Source organism: Hyperoodon ampullatus (assembly GCF_949752795.1).
Source record: "Hyperoodon ampullatus genome assembly, chromosome: 11".
In the NCBI taxonomy this organism is placed as follows: domain Eukaryota; kingdom Metazoa; phylum Chordata; class Mammalia; order Artiodactyla; family Ziphiidae; genus Hyperoodon; species Hyperoodon ampullatus.
Window position 1 is genome coordinate 53989799 of NC_136924.1, and position 19888 is coordinate 54009686.

The 19888-nt window shown below is 60.3% G+C and overlaps 1 protein-coding gene across 9 annotated transcripts; it reads right to left on the bottom strand.

The window, feature by feature from the left end:
* Positions 1-171: 171 nt before the first annotated feature.
* Positions 172-17199, bottom strand: HDAC7 (histone deacetylase 7). 9 transcript variants are annotated; one of them, XM_079715490.1, is made up of 24 exons: positions 17044-17199; positions 16818-16908; positions 16412-16523; positions 15720-15763; positions 15359-15484; positions 14885-14976; positions 14606-14701; positions 14289-14469; positions 13896-14092; positions 13558-13731; positions 12172-12391; positions 10768-10901; positions 10482-10602; positions 10178-10227; positions 8871-8978; positions 7890-7945; positions 7624-7711; positions 6394-6513; positions 6090-6187; positions 4766-4884; positions 3989-4122; positions 3586-3670; positions 2220-2358; positions 172-2047 (listed from the first exon to the last, which is right to left on the bottom strand). In XM_079715490.1, the coding sequence occupies exons 1-24, from the start codon at positions 17182-17184 to the stop codon at positions 2002-2004; spliced, it is 2772 nt and encodes a 923-aa protein (XP_079571616.1). In that variant the 5' UTR covers positions 17185-17199; the 3' UTR covers positions 172-2001. The 9 variants fall into 9 exon arrangements, with proteins under 9 accessions (XP_079571616.1, XP_079571614.1, XP_079571613.1 ...); XM_079715488.1 differs by having other exon boundaries at positions 15720-15835; XM_079715487.1 differs by having other exon boundaries at positions 13558-13751; positions 13892-14092; positions 15720-15835.
* Positions 17200-19888: the final 2689 nt, after the last annotated feature.

The window sequence follows — 19888 nt, forward strand, 5'->3', positions numbered from 1 at the left end:
GACCCTCTCCCTCTGGTCCCACTTGGCATGGGGGAACCCACAGTTCAGCTCTCTTTCTCCAACCCCCTCAGCAAACACCCCAGCCAGGGCGAGGATGCCCCCGGGCACAGTCTCAGCAACATCTGTGGGATTGAGGGTCTATCGCCCCAAGAGGCCAGGACAGATGGGAAGGGGATGGACGTGCTTCCCTTGGTATTCTCCAGGCTGTGAGGGCTTGGGGCCAGGTCGGAGGTGATGAGGCCGCTCCTTCTGCTGGCTGAAGAAGCCTGGCTGCCTCGGAACCATAAAGACAGGCGCCACTGGATGAGCTCGCCCAGGCCTGCTGTCTCACCCGTTCTTTCTTCTAGGCTCAGTAGATGCTTAAGAAGTCATGGTACATTAGAGCAGGAAGGAACCAAACAGTGTCTATTTCGGGAGCCCTTAACTGATAAACAGAGGCCCCAGGAGGTGACGTGACTTACCTGAGCTCCCACCTGGGACTTGAACCCAGGTAGGTCTGATTCAGGACTCTTTAGGGGAGCCTTAGCGAGCCGGGTCTGCAGGCATCCATGTCCCCCACGCCCTAACAGGCCCTCTGTCTATGGACTCAGCCCAGAGCTGCCGCCTCGTCACTACCCAGAGGCGGGGCAGGCGGGGGCAGCCAGGGTGTGTTCAGAATGGATTCTTCCTGCAAGGCAGCGGCCACAGAAGGCCAAGGAGCTGGAGGGCGGCTGCCCCACGGCCCAACCTGTCCCTTCTCTTCCACAATGAATCAGGCACGGGCTGTGCTGTGTAGCTGTAGGCCCGCTGCCCACCCCTCAAACCCGAGGCCCTTTTATTTAAAGCAAATAAAACATTTATTGTTCAGATTTTTTTCCATTTTTTTTTCTTTTTTACAAAAACATGCATACATACACAGGGTATGGTGGTACTCAGGAAGACACACTCATGTGCACACACATACAAACCCTCCTCTTACTGTCTCTCTCTCTCTCTCTCTCTCTCTCTCTCTCACACACACACACACACACACACACACACACACACAAATGCTTTCCTTCTTGGCCCCAGGCCTGGACCCCAGAAGCCTCGAAGTCTTTGCCAGGGCAGCCTCCCCTCCCCCATGTCTTCCATTCACTCTCCCACCCCTTTCCCCTCAGCCAAGCCAGTCCTATGTAGGGCAGGAGTCAGCTGGGGTGGGGGAGACCCCAGAAAGAGAAGGCTCACAGAGGGGGGTGGTGACTACTGAGGGGTCCCTGGGGGTCATGCTGTGCTTCCGAGGGGAGATGAAGGGCTTGGCACCATTGGATCAGGAAGCCAAGAACTCCAGGAGCACCAGTCTGCCCCACCAGCGCCCTGAGATGGTTGACGCAGGTGACCTCTGGCAGGGGCGGGGACCAGACGGGAGGCCTGCCGATGACTGCTCTCAGAGGGATCTCTGTCTCACTGCCCAGTGGTGGGGAGGAAGCTTCCAGAGTCATCTGAGGAAGCAGGAGAGGAGGGACTCCCCCTGCACGCAGGGACATGGGACCCCTTTGCTCCTGCTACCCACCATCCCCCACCCAGAGCCTAGGAAGGGCCACCCTGGCGGAGGCCAAGTTCACATTTCTGTGTGGAGCCTGGGGCTGTGTGCAAAGTCGGGGGTCTACAGAACCAGGAATAGTGGTTGTGAGCGGGCCCGGCTGTGCCAGTCCTCCTCTGTGCAGGCCTGAGGATCGGGGGCCCAGCTAGGGGCCCAGACCCCAGAGGGGTAGACTGTGCTTCGGGGAGAGCCCTGCTGGGGCCCGGCTGGCTACGCAGCCGGCCTCCTGTCAGGGTCTTCTTTGGTCCCTATGCTAGACCCAGGGGCCTTCCCGGGCTCCTTGGGGTGACTGTCAAGAGGCTGTTCTCTGGCCCCGACTACCTGCCCGAAGGATCTCTGAAGACCCCGGGAACGGGTACTGTTGCCAGAGGTTGGAAGAGAACCAGGTCCGAAGGGCAGGGCGGGGTGGGGCGCGGCGGGGGGCAGATCCGTCCTGTAGCCTAAAGATTCATGGGTTCTTCCTCCTCCACCAGCTGCTCTGAGGTCCTGGGGGAGGGAAAGGGGGGTGCTGCTGAAGAGCCAGGGGCTGCAGGAAAGGCCTGAGCCCAGCTTCCCAGGAAGCCCGAGAGGGCCGCGGTGGCTGGGCTGGGGCCTGGGCTCCGCGGGTTGGGAGGGTCCGAGGGGGTGGAGGGGCTGTGAGCCAGGGGTCTGGCATTACCGCTCTTCAGTAAGGATGCCCACGGAGAGGGATGCCAGTGCAGTTACTGCCTCCACTTCTTCTGCATCGGCCCCTGGCACCCTGGGCACCCAGGAGTCTGGACAGGAGGCCAGGCGCTGCATGCAGCCCCAGTATTCACCTGGGTAAGAAGCCGAGTCAGAAAGGGCTGGGGGCACAAGGCCTTCCACCTGCCCACCACGCATCCTAGACTGATCCTGAGGCTGCATGTCTCAGGCCCAGGGCCCAGGAGTAGCGGACGCGTCCTCGGTGTAGGGTCAGCTCTCACCTGCCTCCACCCTCAACGCAACACCCTCCCTGACTCGGCCCCCGAAGCCCTGACAGGGTGAGCAGTGCGGATTCAGCGTGGCAGTGAGGGGCCCTCGCAGAGGTCCAAGCCAGTCCCACACCCCTTTGGCTGAAAGGCCACCGCTAACCCATTCCCATGGGTGTGGGGTTCCTAAGTGCCCCATTAGGGCCTCCCTTCCCCTAGATGGGGTCTGTGTCATGGTGACTTCACGGAGCCCTGAGCCCCGGCCTGCTGGTCCCCCTCACACGTAGCCCCCTGGCAACACTCAGCCCAGCACAGGCATGGGACGCCAGAAGGACACAGTGCCGGGAGAGGTAACCAACACCGCGGCTACTCTGTCTGGCTGTTGGCAAGCCACTTACTGCCCTGGGCTCCCACCGCCCCATCTAGACCATGGACACGACTGTCCTGCCTGCTGTGGCAAGAAATAATGTCCACGGAACACGCCCGGCCCAGAGCCTGGCCCAGTAGGAGGGCTCCATACCGAGTACCAGCAGCAGCTTCACTGTCATGTACAACACCCCCACTGAGCCCGGATGTGGGAAATCTATTTTGTTCATTTTTGTATCCCTGGCATAGATCACGGGTCTTTACATAAAGAGCTCCACAGATGCTGAGCTGAAGCTGAAAATTTGAAGTGCTTTCCAAATGTGGAGTTAATCTAAGACTCAGCCCCCAAAGCAGGCAGAGCTCCTAAGACCCTGCGGCCAGGTTTGAGGGTCAGGGTGGGAACCAGCACTTCCACAAACAAGGCCTGAGTGTTGCTGTGGGCAGGGCCCTGGCCTAGGGCAGCAGCTGGGGATGGGAGGCCAGTCCTGCCTGGTCCCCACTGTCTGCTGGTCCCCCCTGGGTCCATCTGGAGGGCTCCGAGGGTATCCACTCATGGTGGGGGGGGCTGCCTCCCATTATCGTGGGGTACTTTATAGGAAGCCTACTCCAGAGCAGCAGCACCCCTGGCCTGGCTGGTGTTGGAAGACCTGGGGCCCTGGTCACTGGGGACAGCAGAGCCCCAAGTTTCTCCCAAGTCTGGGGTCAGTGGTGTCCTCTCTCCACACTCACTATGCACCCGGATCACAGCTTCCAGAGAGCGGATGGCATTGAGGTTGGGTTTCTGTTTCCAGCCTTCTTCTGAGAGGGGATCCACCTACAGAAGAAAAGAGTACATCAGTCACCCATCTCTCAGGGACCCCCAGGCCCAGCTCTCTCCCACCCCTGGGCCCCCGCTTTCCAAGCGCAAATAGGCATGTGCTCCCAGCTCTACCTAGGGCAGGGGACGCTGGCCCTATGCCTGACCTGGGGAAGAGGCATCCACGCCGCTCCCCTCATTCCAGGCCGGGCCACCCCCACCCCGCCCATCTGCATGCCCTCAGGGAGGCGCCCTGTCTACCTGCTCCCTGGGGCACTCCTGGGAGAGCTGGACGCCCTGCCCCACCGATGCACGGATCAGGGGCAGGCACCTCACCTTGTTGCCTAGAAGAGCAGCCACACAGGCCTCAGAGGCGTCACAGATGGCTGTGAGATCATGGCCACCCTCCAAGGCCAGCACCACTGCACCTCCCGCCAAGCTCATCAACTGCTGCGTCATGTACCCAAAACCTAGATGGTTGCGTGAGGAGGGTTAGGAGGGGCAGCGGTGGAGGAGAGGTGGGCCCTCTCTACCTCTGGTATTTCCCTGCTTGATTCCTCCCTTAGAAAGAGTGACTCAGATGCATAAATCTCTACTTTCCCAAGTGCTTTCACATGGAATCCCCTGTAAATCCTATTAGTGTGCCTCACTGAAGGCTCAGAGAGGTGAAGGGCAGGGCTAGGACCGGAACCCAGGGCCTGGACTCCAGCCCATGTCTTTTTCACTAAGACACACCATATTCCTCTCTGTCCTCCAGGCCCCATGGCCCAGTGGGCTGAGTGGGCTCCCTGTGTTCTGAGAACACTGCTCCTTCCCGCTCCACCCCCCAGGAGAAGCTGCCAGCCCAGCCTGGGAAGGACACAGTTGGGGTGGGAGGAGTCCTGTGACTGAGCTTCCAGCCTATGGGACTTAAGCCCCCTGGGTGTGACTTAGGCCTCCCACAGCGAACTGACCTGGTCTGTGCTGGGGCCCTGGGCTGTGCTGCAAACCCCACTCGTCACGCGCACGGCCCTGGGCCAGCTGCTGCCACCTCCCCCTAGCCTTGGGCAGTGCCGCCCCTCCCGGCCTAGCCTTCACTCCCTATACCTGCCCCCTGGGTTGGGCCCTCCTTACATTTGGCGGAAACATGGTAGCCACCCAGTGGGGGTGGGTGACCCTCGGCAGCATCAAACCCAGCTGACACCAGGACCAGGTCCGGAGAGAACTCCCGGGCGATGGGCATCACGACTATCCTGTGTGAGCAGAAGGGGGCTCACCACGCTGTGCAGGGCTGCCAGGGGCAGAGGCCAAGGGCCCCGCCCGCCCTCTCCCACCAACTTTACTGGGGGCACCCTGCTCTTAGGACTCCTAGACACCCACTCTCCCAGCAGGATGAGCAGATGCCTCTGACTTCCTTGACCTTGGCTGGCCACCCATGTCCCTGGTACAGCCTAAGGACTCAGCCACCCAGGGCGCTTAACTGGCGAGAGGCAGGAAGGAGCCAAGGATGGGGCACCTGAGGGAATGAAAGAGGAGTGGGTGTGTGCGTGTCTTTGTGCGTGTTTGGGGGGGTGCGGTGGGCAGGGCCTCAGGAAGGGGCAGGTCACTAAGCCTCAGGGAAACACTGGAAACACTCAGCACTTAGCTGCCACCCACTTAGGGCTGAGTTGGCCACACCTCACCACTCGCCACCTGAGAGCTGACCAGGGCGACAGTCTCCCTCTGAGGTCCTGGGCCACCAGATCCATTCTCATCCTCTGCCCCTGCTGGCCCCTCACAGCTGCCTCCCTCCATCCCTCACCCAACTCTGGGGTCTATTTTGGTGTCCTTCAAGGCCCCGGGCTCTGGGCACACAGACGCCAGGAACCCCAGCCCAGGGCTCCTACAGAATTAGCTCTCATCGAGAACACTCTAGAAAAGTACATGGAGACCTACTTCCAGGGTTCTCTTTTTCCAAATGGAGTATAGGAACTCTCAGAGTGAAAGATACAAGGGATCCTGAGCAAAGTCCCTCTTCTAGAATGGCCCTTCTTAAGCAACTCCCCCAATACGGACATCACCTGCTTGCTCTCCCTCTTTCTCCACAATCTAAGTTTCTCAGTTCCTGTGCAGAGCTGCTCACTGCACCCTGCCCAGCTCCCCGCACTCAGGTCAACACTGGCTCTTGGTAACGTGTGACATTATAAACTTTATAATATAAAGCACCCTCTGACCTTTCAGTCTGTGTTTCCTGTCTTCCCACAGGGACTGGAGGCCCCTAGAGGCCAGTGTAACAGTGCCTTTCCCTTTGTTTGTCTCAGTCCATAGGCCCACTCCGGGGCTGGCTTATAATGTCTAGTAATTGGATGAGGACAGGCTGACCAGCCACCTGATCACCTCCAACCTGGTGCTGTTGGAAAAGGAGAGGAGAGGGTGGCCTTGCTGGGCCAGGCCTCCTCTGGGTCCCCAGAGCACTTACCTGAAGGCGGCCAGGTACTCAGGATCCCCCACTGGGGGGTCCAGACCTCCAGCCCAGGCCACATTGACATTGAAGCCCTCACCGCTGCCAGCTCCCACCTGGAAAACAGGAGGCAAGAGAGACGTGAGGAGGGCAGAGTCCCAAGAGAGGGATCCCAGGATGTCAGTGCTGCAAGACCAGCTCGTCCAGCCTCCCCTTCCAGATGGAGAAACTGAGGCTCAGAGCGGCTGAACAGTCTGCCCAGATCACACAGCTAGTTGTGGGGCCACAAGGGAGGGTCAGTGGGGCTGGAAGGTGCCGTTACCTCATCCACAGCCCCACTGCCTGGGAAGAAGTTGCCATCGTCATGGCGATGAAGGGAGATGTAGAGCACGCTGGGGTCCTGGTAGAAGGTCTGCTGTGTGCCGTTGCCATGGTGAACGTCCTGTGCAGGGAGATGGGCAGTGGATTAGGGCAGGTCTGAAAGCAGAGACACGGAGACTGGGGCAGGTTGGAAAGGTTTCAAGGTCGGTGACCATTCTGAGGGTCAGGAGCCTAGACGGGGGGTGAGAACACGGGGGGTCCTAGAGCTAAACTGTTGCGTGACCCATGGGCACTCTCTGAGCCTCAGTCTCCCCTTGTATGTATAGATGTGTACACAGCACGCTAGGTGGGGGTAGCAATAACACGAAACCCTGAAGGGGAGGAAAGAGTACGTGTCAGGGGAGGATTAGTGCCAGGAGAGGGAAGAGTCCAGGGTCACACATGTCAGGCACTCTTGCTATTGTGTCTTGCCCAAGGTCATGGAGTGATGCAAGTGATGGAGACCATGCTCCGCTGCAGAGGGGCCGGACCATGAGGCCCAGCGCCACCCCTCCAGGGACAGCCATGGTAACTCACAGGACCACGCGTGGGCGCAAGTGTGGAAAGTTCCTCCACTCTCCTCCATTCTGTGTAGGAATGTCCCATAAGCAGATGTCAGTGCAAAGTAGTTAGTTAGATGTCAATGCAAAGCAGAGCACGAGGCCATGCTCCAGAGCTAACAGGCCTCGGTTCAAATCACAGTCTCAGGACTGACGAGCTGTAGAGCTGTGTGCAAGTTACCTAACCCCGCTATGCTCACTTTCCTCATCTGTAAACCAGGTCAGAGTCAGGATTAAATATATGAGGCGTGAAACCATCAGTGTCTGGATGCAATTAGTGGTATGTTGATGTTATGTGTTATTACTGGTTCTGTCGCTACCTGCAGGAGAAAGGCAGAAATGATCAGATCTGCAGAAAGAAGCCAACAGAGGCCAAAAGACGGCATTCAAATGGCTCCTCCCCTGTGGGAGCTGAGGCCTTTCCATATGCCAGCTCCTCTGGCCCTCCCAACAGCCCCGTGATGGGGGCATCATCCTCACCGCATTTTCCCCGTTTTACACAGTGGGGGAACCGAGGCTCGGGGAGGCTAATGCGGAACTAGGCAGGACGTGAAGCCATGTCTCCTAACGCCAGGCTCAGGGCTCTTTCCACAGGGCTCTCGGACCTGAAGGGGCCAGGACCCGGGACCTACCCAGTCCACGATGAGGATCTTGCTGGCCTTGCCCTGTTGTTGCAGCTGCCGGCAGGCGATGGCCACTGAGTTGAAGAAGCAGAAGCCCCTGGAAGGAAAAGAGAGGTCGTGCCAGCCCATTCCCTCCCCGTGCCGCACCCCCTCCACCTGCCTCTGGCCCGGCCCAGCCCCAGAAGGCTCAAAGGAAGGAGGGGGAACATCCCAACAGGAGGGCCTTGAGGGCCTGCCCCCTACCTCAGCCCACCCAGGCCTCCCCCAGGCCTTACATGGCTGTGGAATGGTCTGCATGGTGTCCTGGGGGCCGAACCACAGCAAAACCGTTCTGGAAACAGAAAGAATGCTTGTCAACCAAACAGCCGGACCTCTGACCCACACCTCCATGAACTTGCCCCCACCCACCCCATCCCCAGGCTCCTCCCCCGAGAAGGGACCACAGGGCAACAGCTGCCAGCGTGACTGACCATGACCAGGCTGGCTATCAAGGGCCCTGTGCTGACCCCCAGGCCGTGAACACAGAACCTCCCACCCCGGTGGCTCCTGGCTGTTAGCACTTTGGAATCACAACAGCTATTATTTGTTGAGAAAAATCTATGTGCCTGGCACTGTGCTAAGCGCTGGGTAAATGCTGGATTTCATCCTCACAACTCTCTGAGGTAAGTATTATCTAATCTTCGTAAGATAAACATTGTTATTATATCTGGTTTACAGACAGTAGAAACCTGGAGCTTAGGCGGGTTTAACAACATGTGCAAAGTTGCCTGGTTGCAGATGGTGGAGCTAGGACTTGGACTATGAGCTCCTAAACAGCAGGGGCAGGGAGGGGGGGCTCGACACAAGCCCCCGTAAGGTGCCCAGCCCAGAGCAAATGAGAAAATGAGCGCCAACCCGGTCTGTAAAACCTCAGCATCACAAACAGGCGCTCTGCCAATGCACGGGGCTCCCGAGAGGCCCTGCAACTTGCCCACGGTCACACAGCCGGTCTGTGTTAACCGATCCTGGATGATCATGACCCTGTCTCTCTTAGAGACCACAGGGCCAGGGGCACAGTGGCTTGCTTCCCCACCAGGTAACAGGAGCCTACGGTTCAGATCTCATCTTGGTCCCCAGAGCTCTCAATTTCCCTCTTGAAACCCTGTGGTGATATCCAAGAGGAATGTGATGCTGGGTGTCGGGTCTGGCCTTCCCCGCTACCCCATCCTCTGCCTCCTTCCTCCGTGGCTTGCCCACCCTCCACTCGAACCGCCTACCTTTAGCTCTCGGGAAGCCACTTTGAAGGCGAGGTCAGTGACGCTGCCGGCAGCCCAGCGGGCCGCATTGGAGGAGTGCAGCTCATTCCAGATGGTGTCGGTATCCACCTGCGGGGGCCAGAGTCAGGGCCCGCATCATCCAAGGCCTCCCACGGCAGCCAGGGCCCGGGGGGCGGTGCCCACCCCACGGCCAGGACCCCAGGGGCAGGGAGCTGGGCAGACGGCGCTGCCGCCCCACTGCCCCGCCGCCCAGAAAAGCAAGGCCTCCCGTGTCCCCCAGTCCCAGCACGACTTCTCCTTCCCAGCTTCAGTCCATATCACCAGCCCGCAACTGGCCAGCACTCTGCCGGCAGCATCGCGCCTGCCCCCCGGTCAGAGGAGGGGGCATGGCGTTACCTGGGCGGGACTTGGGGTTTGGGCCTGGAGGGGGTTTTAAGCCCCAGCTGACTCTGCTCAGGCCCTCGGGACCGTCGGAGCTCGAGGGGCCGTCTGCACCACTGTCTTCCACTCGGGGCCCCTAGCCCAGGCTGGGAGGCCCCCCAAACCCAGTCCCTGGGCCTCAAGGCTAGGGAGGGGCCGGGGGGCGTGATGGGGAGATGGGGAGGGCGAGGCGGACCGAGAGAGGCGAGGAAGGCAGAGAGAGTCGCAAGAGGCTGGAGAAAGAGAGAAAGACAGAGACAGAGAGGGAGCGGAGGGAGGAGAAAACAGAAGCAACAACAGTTGGAAAAATCAGAAAGTGGCAAGAAATGGGAAGTTGTGAACAGGGCGCTGACCGGCTCCCACGCAGCCCCCCAGCGACAGCTCCCATTTCCCTCCAGGACCGGGCCTCCGTCCCCTGCCTCCACACGCCCGGTTTGGTTTGCGCAGGGACCTTTTGAGGGGAGGAGAGGACTGCCAGCAGGCAGAAGTCCCCAGGCAGGGTGAGAGGGCGCAGGGAAAGCTAGGGCATGCGAGGGACAGGCCTGGGTCGCCAAGGACACCAGAGGCATCCCCGCAGCCCCAGGCCGGGCAGCCCACTCCAGGGACGCAAAGCAGTCTGGAGGCCAGCGTGCTCACGATGGGAGATGAGCCCCAGCCCCGGGCTCGGCCCTGCTCTTTGGGCCTCCTCAACATCCACCAAATGCCTTGCAAGTGTGAGGGATGGGACTCCACCCTCAGCCAGCACAGGGGCACTACGGGAGAGCCCCTGGCCCACGGGGCCCGGCAGAACCACAAGAACAAGCAGGCAGGGGATGGGCCTGGGAGAACGGAAGGGAGGAGGTCTGAGAGCCCGTGGCCACGCGCGCTCGAGACCTCGGCACACTTACCCCAACGCCACCGCAGGGCAGCATCACGAACATCCGCTGTGCCAGGAGCCCTGTGGGGAGAGGTCCAGGTGTGTGAGCTGAATCTGCTCAGCCTCCGGCAGGGAGCGGAGAAGCTCTGAGAAGAGGGCCAGGCGGGGTGGGCAGGGAGGGGTGGAGGTGGGCAGCAGAGGGACTAAGGGCGGCATGGGGGTGTCCAGGACGCTGGAGGGACACGCCGGGCGGAGCCAGGACTAGAGCACAGGGGATGCTCAGGTTGGGTGAGCCAGGGCAGGTCTGGGGGCCCCAGGCGCCATCGGTCCCCTACCTGCCAGCTTCCCATTGTCCAGTTTGAGGCGGCTGAGCGGGTTGGTGCCATAGAGGAGCACGTGCCGCTCCGAGTGCACTGACTGCAGCTCCTCCAGGGAGGCCTTCCGGCCCCGTAGAGACTGAGGAAGGACCCACAGAGCTCCTGAGCCCCTGCTCGGCCCCTTCCCTACCACTCCCACCATCCCGCCGCCCCTCAACTCACTCTGGCTCCAGGGCCTCCCAGCCCCTTCCCTTCCGTGACCCTCAGCTCCTCCGATCCCACAGCCCCTACGCTGCCTCCTCACCTCACACTGGCTCCGGAGCCCCCTCTCCAGCAGCCGGGACCAGATGCTCTGGATGCGGCCTGCGTGCTCCGGGTGCCTGCTGTTGTCTCCGCAGGAGCACTGGTGCTTCAGCATTACTGAGTCATAGACCAGCCCTGCGGGGAGCAGGGGTCAGGGCCAGGGCCCCGGGGATTCCCCACCCCCAGCCCCACCATGGAGCCAGGCCGGGCATGCCCTCCACACCCCCGCACAGCCCCACATGCCCCATCCTGCTCCTCGGAGCCCGTATGCACACCCCCAGCTGCTTACCCAGGCAGCCTTGGGCACCTCATCCACACATCAGGCAGCCCCAGCCAGCACAACTGCCACCCAGCCGCTGCCTTCCCGACTCAATGACCCCCCCTCATGTGGCCCAGGGACAATGACCCTGACCTCAAGAGCTCAGAGCCTAACAAAGGGAGGCCTGATGTCAGGGGCTCGCACTGGATGTCATGACCCAAATAGGCGCCCCCAAACTGGGAGCTGGGAAGTCCACAGTGGGCCATGTGACAGGACAGATGCAGTTTTGGGGAAGTGACTGTTTCAGCCTGACCAGCAGGACGCCCAGAGGAAGGCCCTGCACATTGCCAGTGGGAGGGTCACTTTCAGAACATCTCAGGACATTAGGATCTTCAGAATGCTCACAGCATTTGACCCGGGGATGCCACTCCTTGAAAGTGACCCTCGGGAAACAATCCCAGGGATAAGGAGAGACTTATAGAAATTTACAAGGAAATTCAAATGAGCAAAAATGAGTAACCACCTAACTGCTCAACCAATAGGAAATCTTTAAACAAAAATACTGTGATGACATACCACAAGATCACATTTTTAAAGTTTAATTATATCACAAGGTGTTCATAATGTGCAAACTGAATAAAGCAGGGTACAAAATGTAGCCACAAAATGTACTGTATGTGGGATTTATAGATGTGGCTAAAACAAAGACTGGCTTGAAATATGGCAGCATTTACAAGGGGTTGCCTCTGGGTGGCGGGATACTGGCTGGTGATTTTTGTTCCATTCTTAGGCTTTTCTGTATTTTTCAAAATTTCTAAAATGCTCTTGAGTTATTTTCACAAGCAGAGCAACAGTAATAAATATCATTTTTGAAGGCCCAGACTAGTTGTCAGGACACCTGAATTGTTAGCTTGGCCTGACTGCCAGCTGACTGTCCCCTTCGATTTCTGGAGCCTGGGTCTCCTCAACTGTAAAATGAGAACAACCAGTTGCTCCACGGGACACTGTGGGGATCTCATAAGACTAAGAAAGTGCTCTGTGGCCTCGAAAAATGTCCTGAGTGAACCATGACACAGACATGGTCCTCTGCCCTGAGCCCCCGTGTGCCCCCAGCCACTTCCTCCTGCCCTCCAATCCAGGCCTTACCTGTGGTGAAGGGCAGGGTCCGGGCAGGGGTCTCTGAGCTGGGCAGGACACGGGCCTGGCTGGTGGACTCTGGGGTTGGCAGTGAGGCAGGCGCGGCTGGGGACGACTGAGCCCTGGACAGAGGCCGGTGACCGCCCTGGGCCAGGGGAGGCAGCACGGAGTCCCCAGTGGCTCCCCGGGGGAGCCGCCCAGCCAGTCGCTGCTGCTCCCAGAGGTACACCTGAGGGACACAGGGGTCTCAGTCTCCAGGTTCTCAGGACCCTGCTCCATCCGCCTCTGCCCATGGCCTTGGAAACCTCCAGGCAGGCCCCTTTTCTGCAGAAGCCTCTGGCCCTGCCTCCCAGCTGGGCTCTGGCCTTTGAGTCGCTGAGCTCCCTGCCCCCACCAACCCCCCGAAAGGCCTGCACCCCAGACTGACCACCCTATTCCACCAGAGCTCCCTGGGCCCTCGAGACTCCAAGGCGAGAACCTGGGTGAGAGGCCTCAGGCTGGCTCTGACCAGGATCTCCTTGTCTCCAAGGACTGCCAACCACCCAAGGACATAGGGACCTGCGTGAGTCTGCACATGTGTGGCCTGCTACCATGTGTTACGGGCTGAGTTGTGTCCCCTCCCACCTCATATTTATGATGGAAATCCTAACCCCCAGTCCCTCAAAATGTGACCTGATTTGGAGATAGGGTCTTTACAGAGGTACTCAAGTTAAAAATGAGATCATTAGGGTCAGCTCCACATGACTCTGGTCCTTATGAAAAGGGGAAATTGGGACACAGACGTGGACAAGAAGAAAGACGATGTGCAGACCCAGGGAGAAGGTGGCCGTCTACAAGCCAAGGAGAGAGGCCTGGGACGGCTCCTTCCCTCACAGTCCTCAGAGGGAACAACCCTGCCACCACCTTGATTTCAGACCTCTAGCCTCCAGAACTGTGGGAAAATAAGCTCTGTTGTTTAAGCCACCCAGTTTGCAGCACTTGTTACAACAGCTCCAGCAAACCAATACCCCATGGCTTGACTTGCACAGTTGAAGGGCTGAGCCCATCTCTGCCCCACCTCCTGCCCTAGCACCTTCCTGGAAACAGTACAAGGGGTCACAGGGGAGAAGTCCTAGGGCAGGAATGTGTGGGGTTCTGTGAAAGGCCAGTCTTGCTGCTGGACGAGGGACATGGCTTCACCCTGAGATGGGAAGGCTGCTGGAGGGAGCAGCACGTGTATGTGTGCATGCGTCTGTCTGTCTGTCTGTAACCTGCTGTGGATTTGGCAGAGGAACTGTGGGTCCCAGAGCTGTTCCCTGCGCTGATATCCCACCTTCCTCCCTTCCATCTTTACCAGGCCCCGGAGTCTCCTGACTATGCCTTCAGAGGCGGAGGCGCACCTGGGCACTACCATACCTGCTGGTGCTGCTGGAGAGGAATAGGGCCTCGGGCCTCATGCTGCCCATGGCTGGACTCCCTGTGTTCCAGGACGTCATCCCCCAGCGGCCCCACTCCCCCGCCGTCTGTCTCGAGGTCCTCAGCCGAGGGTATCTGCTGCAGTCGGGGCTTCTCACTCGGCTTGGCTGGCCTCTGGGGAAGGGAGATGCTAGCTGAGAGACATGCTGGGCCCCCAGGAGCCACACGTCCTCCCTCTGACCCTCCAGATCTCTGCCCCCCCTAAGTCTCCCTTCTTTCAGCCCCCAGGCTCCAAGTTTAGCAACCCCTCACCACCTCCCCTACCCAATTCCACTCACCTTGATCAGCTGGACATGAGGTTTGAGCCGCTCCAGGCGGGGCTGCAGGGGGCCCAGCAGTGGGGGGGCAGTGGCGCTTGGGGGCAGGGGCTCTGAGCGGGTCCGGCTCAGCGGCCGGTGGAGGCCTGACCCGGAGGGCCGCTCGGTGGTCAGTAAGGACTGGGCAAAGTGGAAGGGCAGGGGCCCAAGCCCGGGCACTAGAAAGAACGGGGTGGGGGGCATAAGGAGGGAACCACAGGGAAGAGCAGAAGGAAGCAAGGGCGGGCGGGGAGGGGGGAGGGGGCGAGCCAGGGACTCAGCAGGGAGACGCACAGGAGGACGGGACCCTGCCCACGCTTGGCCCTCAGCAGGGTGCAGGGATCCAGCCCCTCTCCTGTAGAAGCGGGGACTCACCAGTCAGCAGGGGGGCGTGAGAGACCGAAGGATCCAGGAGGAGAATGGGCTGCAGGCGAGAGGGCAGGGGGCCTCCAGCCTCGGGCTCCAGGCCATGGGGCAGGAAGAGGGGAGCATGGGGACTCGCCAGGACTGGTCCCCGAGGGCCCAGAGTCGCATGGGTCCTGCGGTCACCATCAGCCTGGAGGAGAGGTGGAGAGCATCACAGGGGAGAAGATCCCAGCAGGGAGACGGTGAAGGCCATCAGGTGGGGTGTAGGAGAAGGGAGAGAGAGATCTCGGGCGCTTGGGGTGGGGGAGGGCGCCTCAGCCACTCACCCTGGCAGGGGCGGGCAGCCCCAGCGTGATTGTGGGCAGCAAGGCGAACGGGGCCAGAGAGGTCTCCTGCAGCCGCAGCCGCTGGCCCAAGAGCGCCTGCCATGGGAGCAGGGCAGGGGTCACCGGTCCCAGACCTCCACCCCGGAGCACGCCTTCCCCAGAACCCCCAGGAGGCTCCGGTGGGGGCTGCCCAGACCCTGCGGCCCCAGCCTGGCCGGGCCGCCTGCTGAGAGGAGCCTCAGAACTGTCCCCCGAGAGCCCAGCCTGGCAAGGCCTTACCTCGGAGCCCAGGACCGGGTTGGGGCCGTGCTCGCTGTCATTGGGGGAGCTGCATCCTGACGCCGGCGTGCTGCTACTACTGGGGGAGGAGTCTGAGGGTTGGGGAGAGGAGGACGAGCAGTCAGGGGCCAGGAGGCGGGGCCAGGAGGCGGGGCCAGGGACAAATCCCTTCCCCAGTGGGCGGGCTCTGCTTCCTGCTTTCTTCCCAGCAGGGCGGGCAGAGGGGAGGCCACCACCAGTCTCCAGTGCCTTTGGACACTTATTTGTTTAGCGTGCCCCTTCTTCTGGTCAGGCGGCAGCTTAGCCAACAGAGCAAGGGGGCGGGGGGTTCAGCCTCAGCTCGCCCCCTGGCGAGTGTGTAGGACACCCCCCCGACAGATACCCATGGCAGCCCTGAGGCGGGCATCCCTTGTCTGGGTGGGGCCTGACCCAAAGGGACCGGGCCTGCCACCCAGCCACCGCGCCGGGCCTCACCGCCGAGGGTCTCTGTCGGCCGCCGCCGGAGGCTGGGCGGGGCGCTCTCCTTCCGCAGCAGCGGGTTCTTCCTCCGCTCCAGGGACTTTTTGGGCTTGTAGCGCAGCTTCAGGTTGGGCTCAGAGACTGTGGGAACACCGGCGTTACTAGGCCCACACCCCCCCACCCCGCCCAGCCCCCACCCCCGGTCTCTGGCCTACGCCCTCCCTCCCAGTCCTCTCTGAGGCCAGAGAAGGCAGTGCCAGAGAGAAAGCCACCGGGTGCAGACCGTCCCCCGCCCAGCCAGGCCCCCCTCCCTGACCCTCATCCAAGGTCCTTCTCCCTTTCCCCTGGAGGGTCCCTGCTGGCCTGTCCCACGCACCTGTCTTACGCAGAGGGAAGTGTTCTGGGGGGTCGCTGGGCAGGCTGGGAACAGGAGGCAGGAAGCTGCTGAGCATGGAACGGGCAGCTCCTTCCGTCTCCAAGGGCTCGAGAGTTCTGTGGAGTGAGTGCCAAGGCTGCTTCAGAGGGGCAGGCATGCCCAGAGGCGTGGCAGCCATCTCATTCCACCCTTTGGGACTTGCTAAGGAAGGCAGCAGCCCGCAGGGCCAGGAAGTGCCTCGCCGGCAGGAATAGCGGCCATCTCCAGGTGGCAGCATTGGGCCACCCATCCTACCAGCAGCCCACTGGTGATGCCGCCCTCGGACCTAGGCATAGGAGCCAGGGTCCCGGGGCTTGGGTAAGGGCCAGACACAACGGGAGGATCCTGTTCTAGGAATCAGGATGTTTTTGTGCTTAGAGGAAGATGTAAAGAGAAAAGAAAGCTAGCGTGGTGCGTGTGTGAGAGTGTGTGCGACAGTGGGTGGGGGGAGGAGAGATAATTAAAGGACAAGAGGGCAGGTATCAGTTGGGAGAAGGGTTCGGGGGAGGCCTTATGATTAGAAGTGAGGGGTGAGGATCAGGTGATGGGCAGCTGGGAGGAAGAGGGGGCGAGTGTATGTGTGCTCACAGGTTGACATCCAGGGAGGAGGGGCACGGCAGGGACACGAGGGGGCAGGTGGGAGAGGGAGTTACCTGTAGGGAACGCTGGGGCTATTGGGATGGACCGTCCTCTCTAAGGCTGCCTGCTGTTTCTTCAGAATCACCTCTGCCAGCTTCTGCTTGACCACACTGCTGGCTACGGCACCTGCAGGGGCAGAAATCATCAGTGGGTTGGGGGTGGGTGGACTGGTGGCCTCCCTGGCACATTCTCTGCCCGTTGCCCTGACCACGCCCCCAGGAAGAGGCATCCCAGGGACCCCTCAGGCAAGAGCCAAGCCTGAGGCCCCACCTCTTCTGTGAAGCCTACGGGTCCCCCTTCACCCCCACCTACATTCACCGGCAGTGCCCAGCAAGCAGAGGGGGACCCAGGCTGGCAATGCCCCCTCCCATGCCCACAGAGGAGGCCGTGGACACCGGCTGGGGAGGCCTCCATGCTTACTGCGCTTGCTCTTGTCCTTATTGAGAAGCTGCCGCAGCTCTTGCTCCTGCTGCCCCACCTGCAACTCGGGCAACGGCGTGTCCATTGAGAGCTGTGGGGAGGGCCGGCCGCCCAGGGAGGGGCGAGGAGTTGGAGACGGAGGCGAGGGTCTGGGGAGGCTGAAGGGAGGGAGGGGTGCCGGGTCTGAGCTCGAGGCTGCTGCGTGCGTGGGGAGCTCTATCTTTACCCTCATGGTCTCCGCCGAGCGCTGGGTCTGCAGGCCAGCCAGGAAGAGGTGGTGGTGCAGGCGCTGGGGGTGCTGCAGGGCCAGCAGCGTGGGCTCCGGCGGGGGCTCCACCGGGGGCCGCTGGCCCACCCGCAGGTCCATGGGCTGGGGCTGAGGGCCTGGCGTGTCTGCGCAGGGCCTGGGGCAGCCTGAGCACACAGAGAGGGCAGGGTCGGCCGGAAAGCTCTGCAGGTGCACGGTCACCTAATCAGCCTCCTTCAGATTCACTTGACGATGGTAAAACACCATCCAGGGACCTCTTCCTCACTGCACCCTCCCCACAGTCCTGCATGGTAGTTATTTTCAAGCCTGTTTCACCCATGAGAAAGGAGGTCATATAAACTACACAGTTAGTCTATCGCTGGTGCTGTTTGGATTGAGCTTTCTGACTCCAAGCATAGAGTTTTCCACGAAATACATTGCCTCTCCAGGCCAGGAGGGCTGTAGGGATTTAGAGATGGGCTGAGGGCCCTTTAGTGGTACATTCTGGGCCCTGACCTCTCCTTCCCTTCTTCCCACCCTGGAAGGAGGATTGGGCCCAGCTGCCCTCTGATGAGCTGCGCTCAGACACAGCGATCGGACAGGCAGTCCCCTTTGTTCAGCCTCCAACCCCAAAGGGCGTCCCAGGCCCTCTAAGTTGCCAGCCTCCCTACTCTATCCCAGGCCATAGGATAAAGGAGAGGTGCCTCAAACCCACAGCCAGCCCTGGCCTGCACCCTGGGCCTGCACAGCCCACATGCCCGCGGAGCCTGTGCCCAGGTACCCTCACGCCAGCTCTGGGCCTCAGCAGCCTCAGCTGCCTCTTCTCGAGTGTCCCCTGCACCCACGCCAGGAGCACCCTGCCAAGGCTGTGGATGCAGGGGCTATTTATAACTAGCTGCCAGACCAGGTCCTATGCCAGCACCGCCTGCTGGGCCAGGCTGGGCTCAGCAGCCAGAGACACTCTGAGGTGCTCAGAGGTGGACAGTTATCCTGGAGAAGGGGAAGCAGGTGGGGCTTGGGAGCAGGTGCCCTCAGACAGGGCACACAAGCCGGGAAGCCTTTCCGGAGAGGCCTCCTTCAGTTCCTCCAACGCTGGGCCTCCCTGATGGGGGCAGCCACAGGCTGTCCTCTGGGCCTGAGCCGAGGAGGACTGGAAGGGCTGGAAGGACTGAGGAGGACTGTGGCAAAGACCAGCCGGGGAGTCAGGAAACACGGCATCTGGGCCCAACTCAACCATTATCTTAACATCCATAGCACACGTGCACACTCGCTGCAAACCCTTTTACCTCATCACCCCTGTAGGCCCTGGGAGGTAGTTATTACTATTCCCACATGAGGAAACTGAGGCGCAGGTGAAGGGACCTGGCCAAGACCACCCAGCTCGGGGCACAGTGAGCTCGGGTTCCATCCTGCTGAGGCTAATGCCCCGTCTCCATCTTCCCATTGACTTCCAGGAAGTCACCTCCCCCGCCCCACCCCCAGAGGGGTCTCTCACTGGGCAAAGGCAGAGGGGCTTGCAGTAGGTGGTCACTAAGCGGTGTCTGTTCTCACAGTCTGTGACCGTGAGATGGAGACAAGAGAGGAGCAAAGGAGGGAGATGCCCTCACGACTCTCTGGATGTCAAGAGACCGGAGCGGGTGTCTGGGCACCCGATATGGCCAAGAGCAGGCAATGCACTGCTTTGATGTTCCCACTTCTTGTTCATGTGTCCACCCAGGGACCCCAAATTCTCGTTCTGGTTCCATCTGGGCCTCTGATGCCATTGCACTCCTGCCCCAGGAAAGGTCTCAATCTTCCCACGTCAGGTGTCCTGGCTTTCTGGGGTGACTCCCCTGGTGATGCAAGAGGGCCCTCAGGGCACCCAGCGCAGGCCACCCAGACTTCAGACATACAGACTGCCTCCCAGCACTGCCTCAGCCTCCAGAGCAGAAGGCTGCTGGGAACATGGGAGGGGCTCTGCCTGCAACCCTGGCAACGCCCTTCAGGGTGACTCAGCATTTGGGGGTCTCCACAGTCTGATGCTAAGCTGGCTTCTGTCAGCTTTGCCTCCCACATCTGAACACGGACCCTCCGCCTCAGCCGTCAGCTCCCGTCCCGTCACAGCCCATGTACCTTCTGTCCTCTGAGCTTTAGCTCAAAGCGTCCCCCTGCTGGTGCCATCCTCCTCCCTCGATTCTACTTTTCCAGATCCTACCCTGACTTCCAAGCCCAGCTGGAGTCTTCCCTCTTTCCTAGACCCAGCCCAGTGCCCTGCTGGGTCAAGCCCTCTTCTGGATTTCCATCACGCTGGCTGTTCTGTGCCCTGAAAGCACCGCCCAGGCAGGTACCAAATCTGAATTAAGCTCCAAGGGCAGGGACTTGGTTTTGCCTATTGCTCACCATCCCATCACCTAGAACAGTACCTAGCAAGCGATAGGCACCCACTAAATACTGTTTGATTCGATGAATAAATCTCTATATCCTCGGTGCCCTGGAACAGAGGTGGGGTTCATTAACGTTTCTTTTTCTTTTTCCAATTTCTGTCTTTAAATTTTTAGAAAATTACACAACTAGGAGAACTAAATAACAGTAGGTGGTGAACTTATGGACAAACTCCTTAATCAGCTGCCCCCTCCTTTGGAGCTGGTCACATACAGCATTCGACTATTATTTCTCTTTTTACTTGTATATCTTGTCTCCCCACCTGCCTGTAAGCTTTTGATGGCTAGGACTGAATCAAAGAGGATAGCGGCCTTCCTTTCTCCCTGCCGTAGTTTGGGTGTCAGGTGTGCACCTTGCACCCAACAGGCCCTCGTCCGGTCCAGCCCCTTCCCCCGCCCCATGG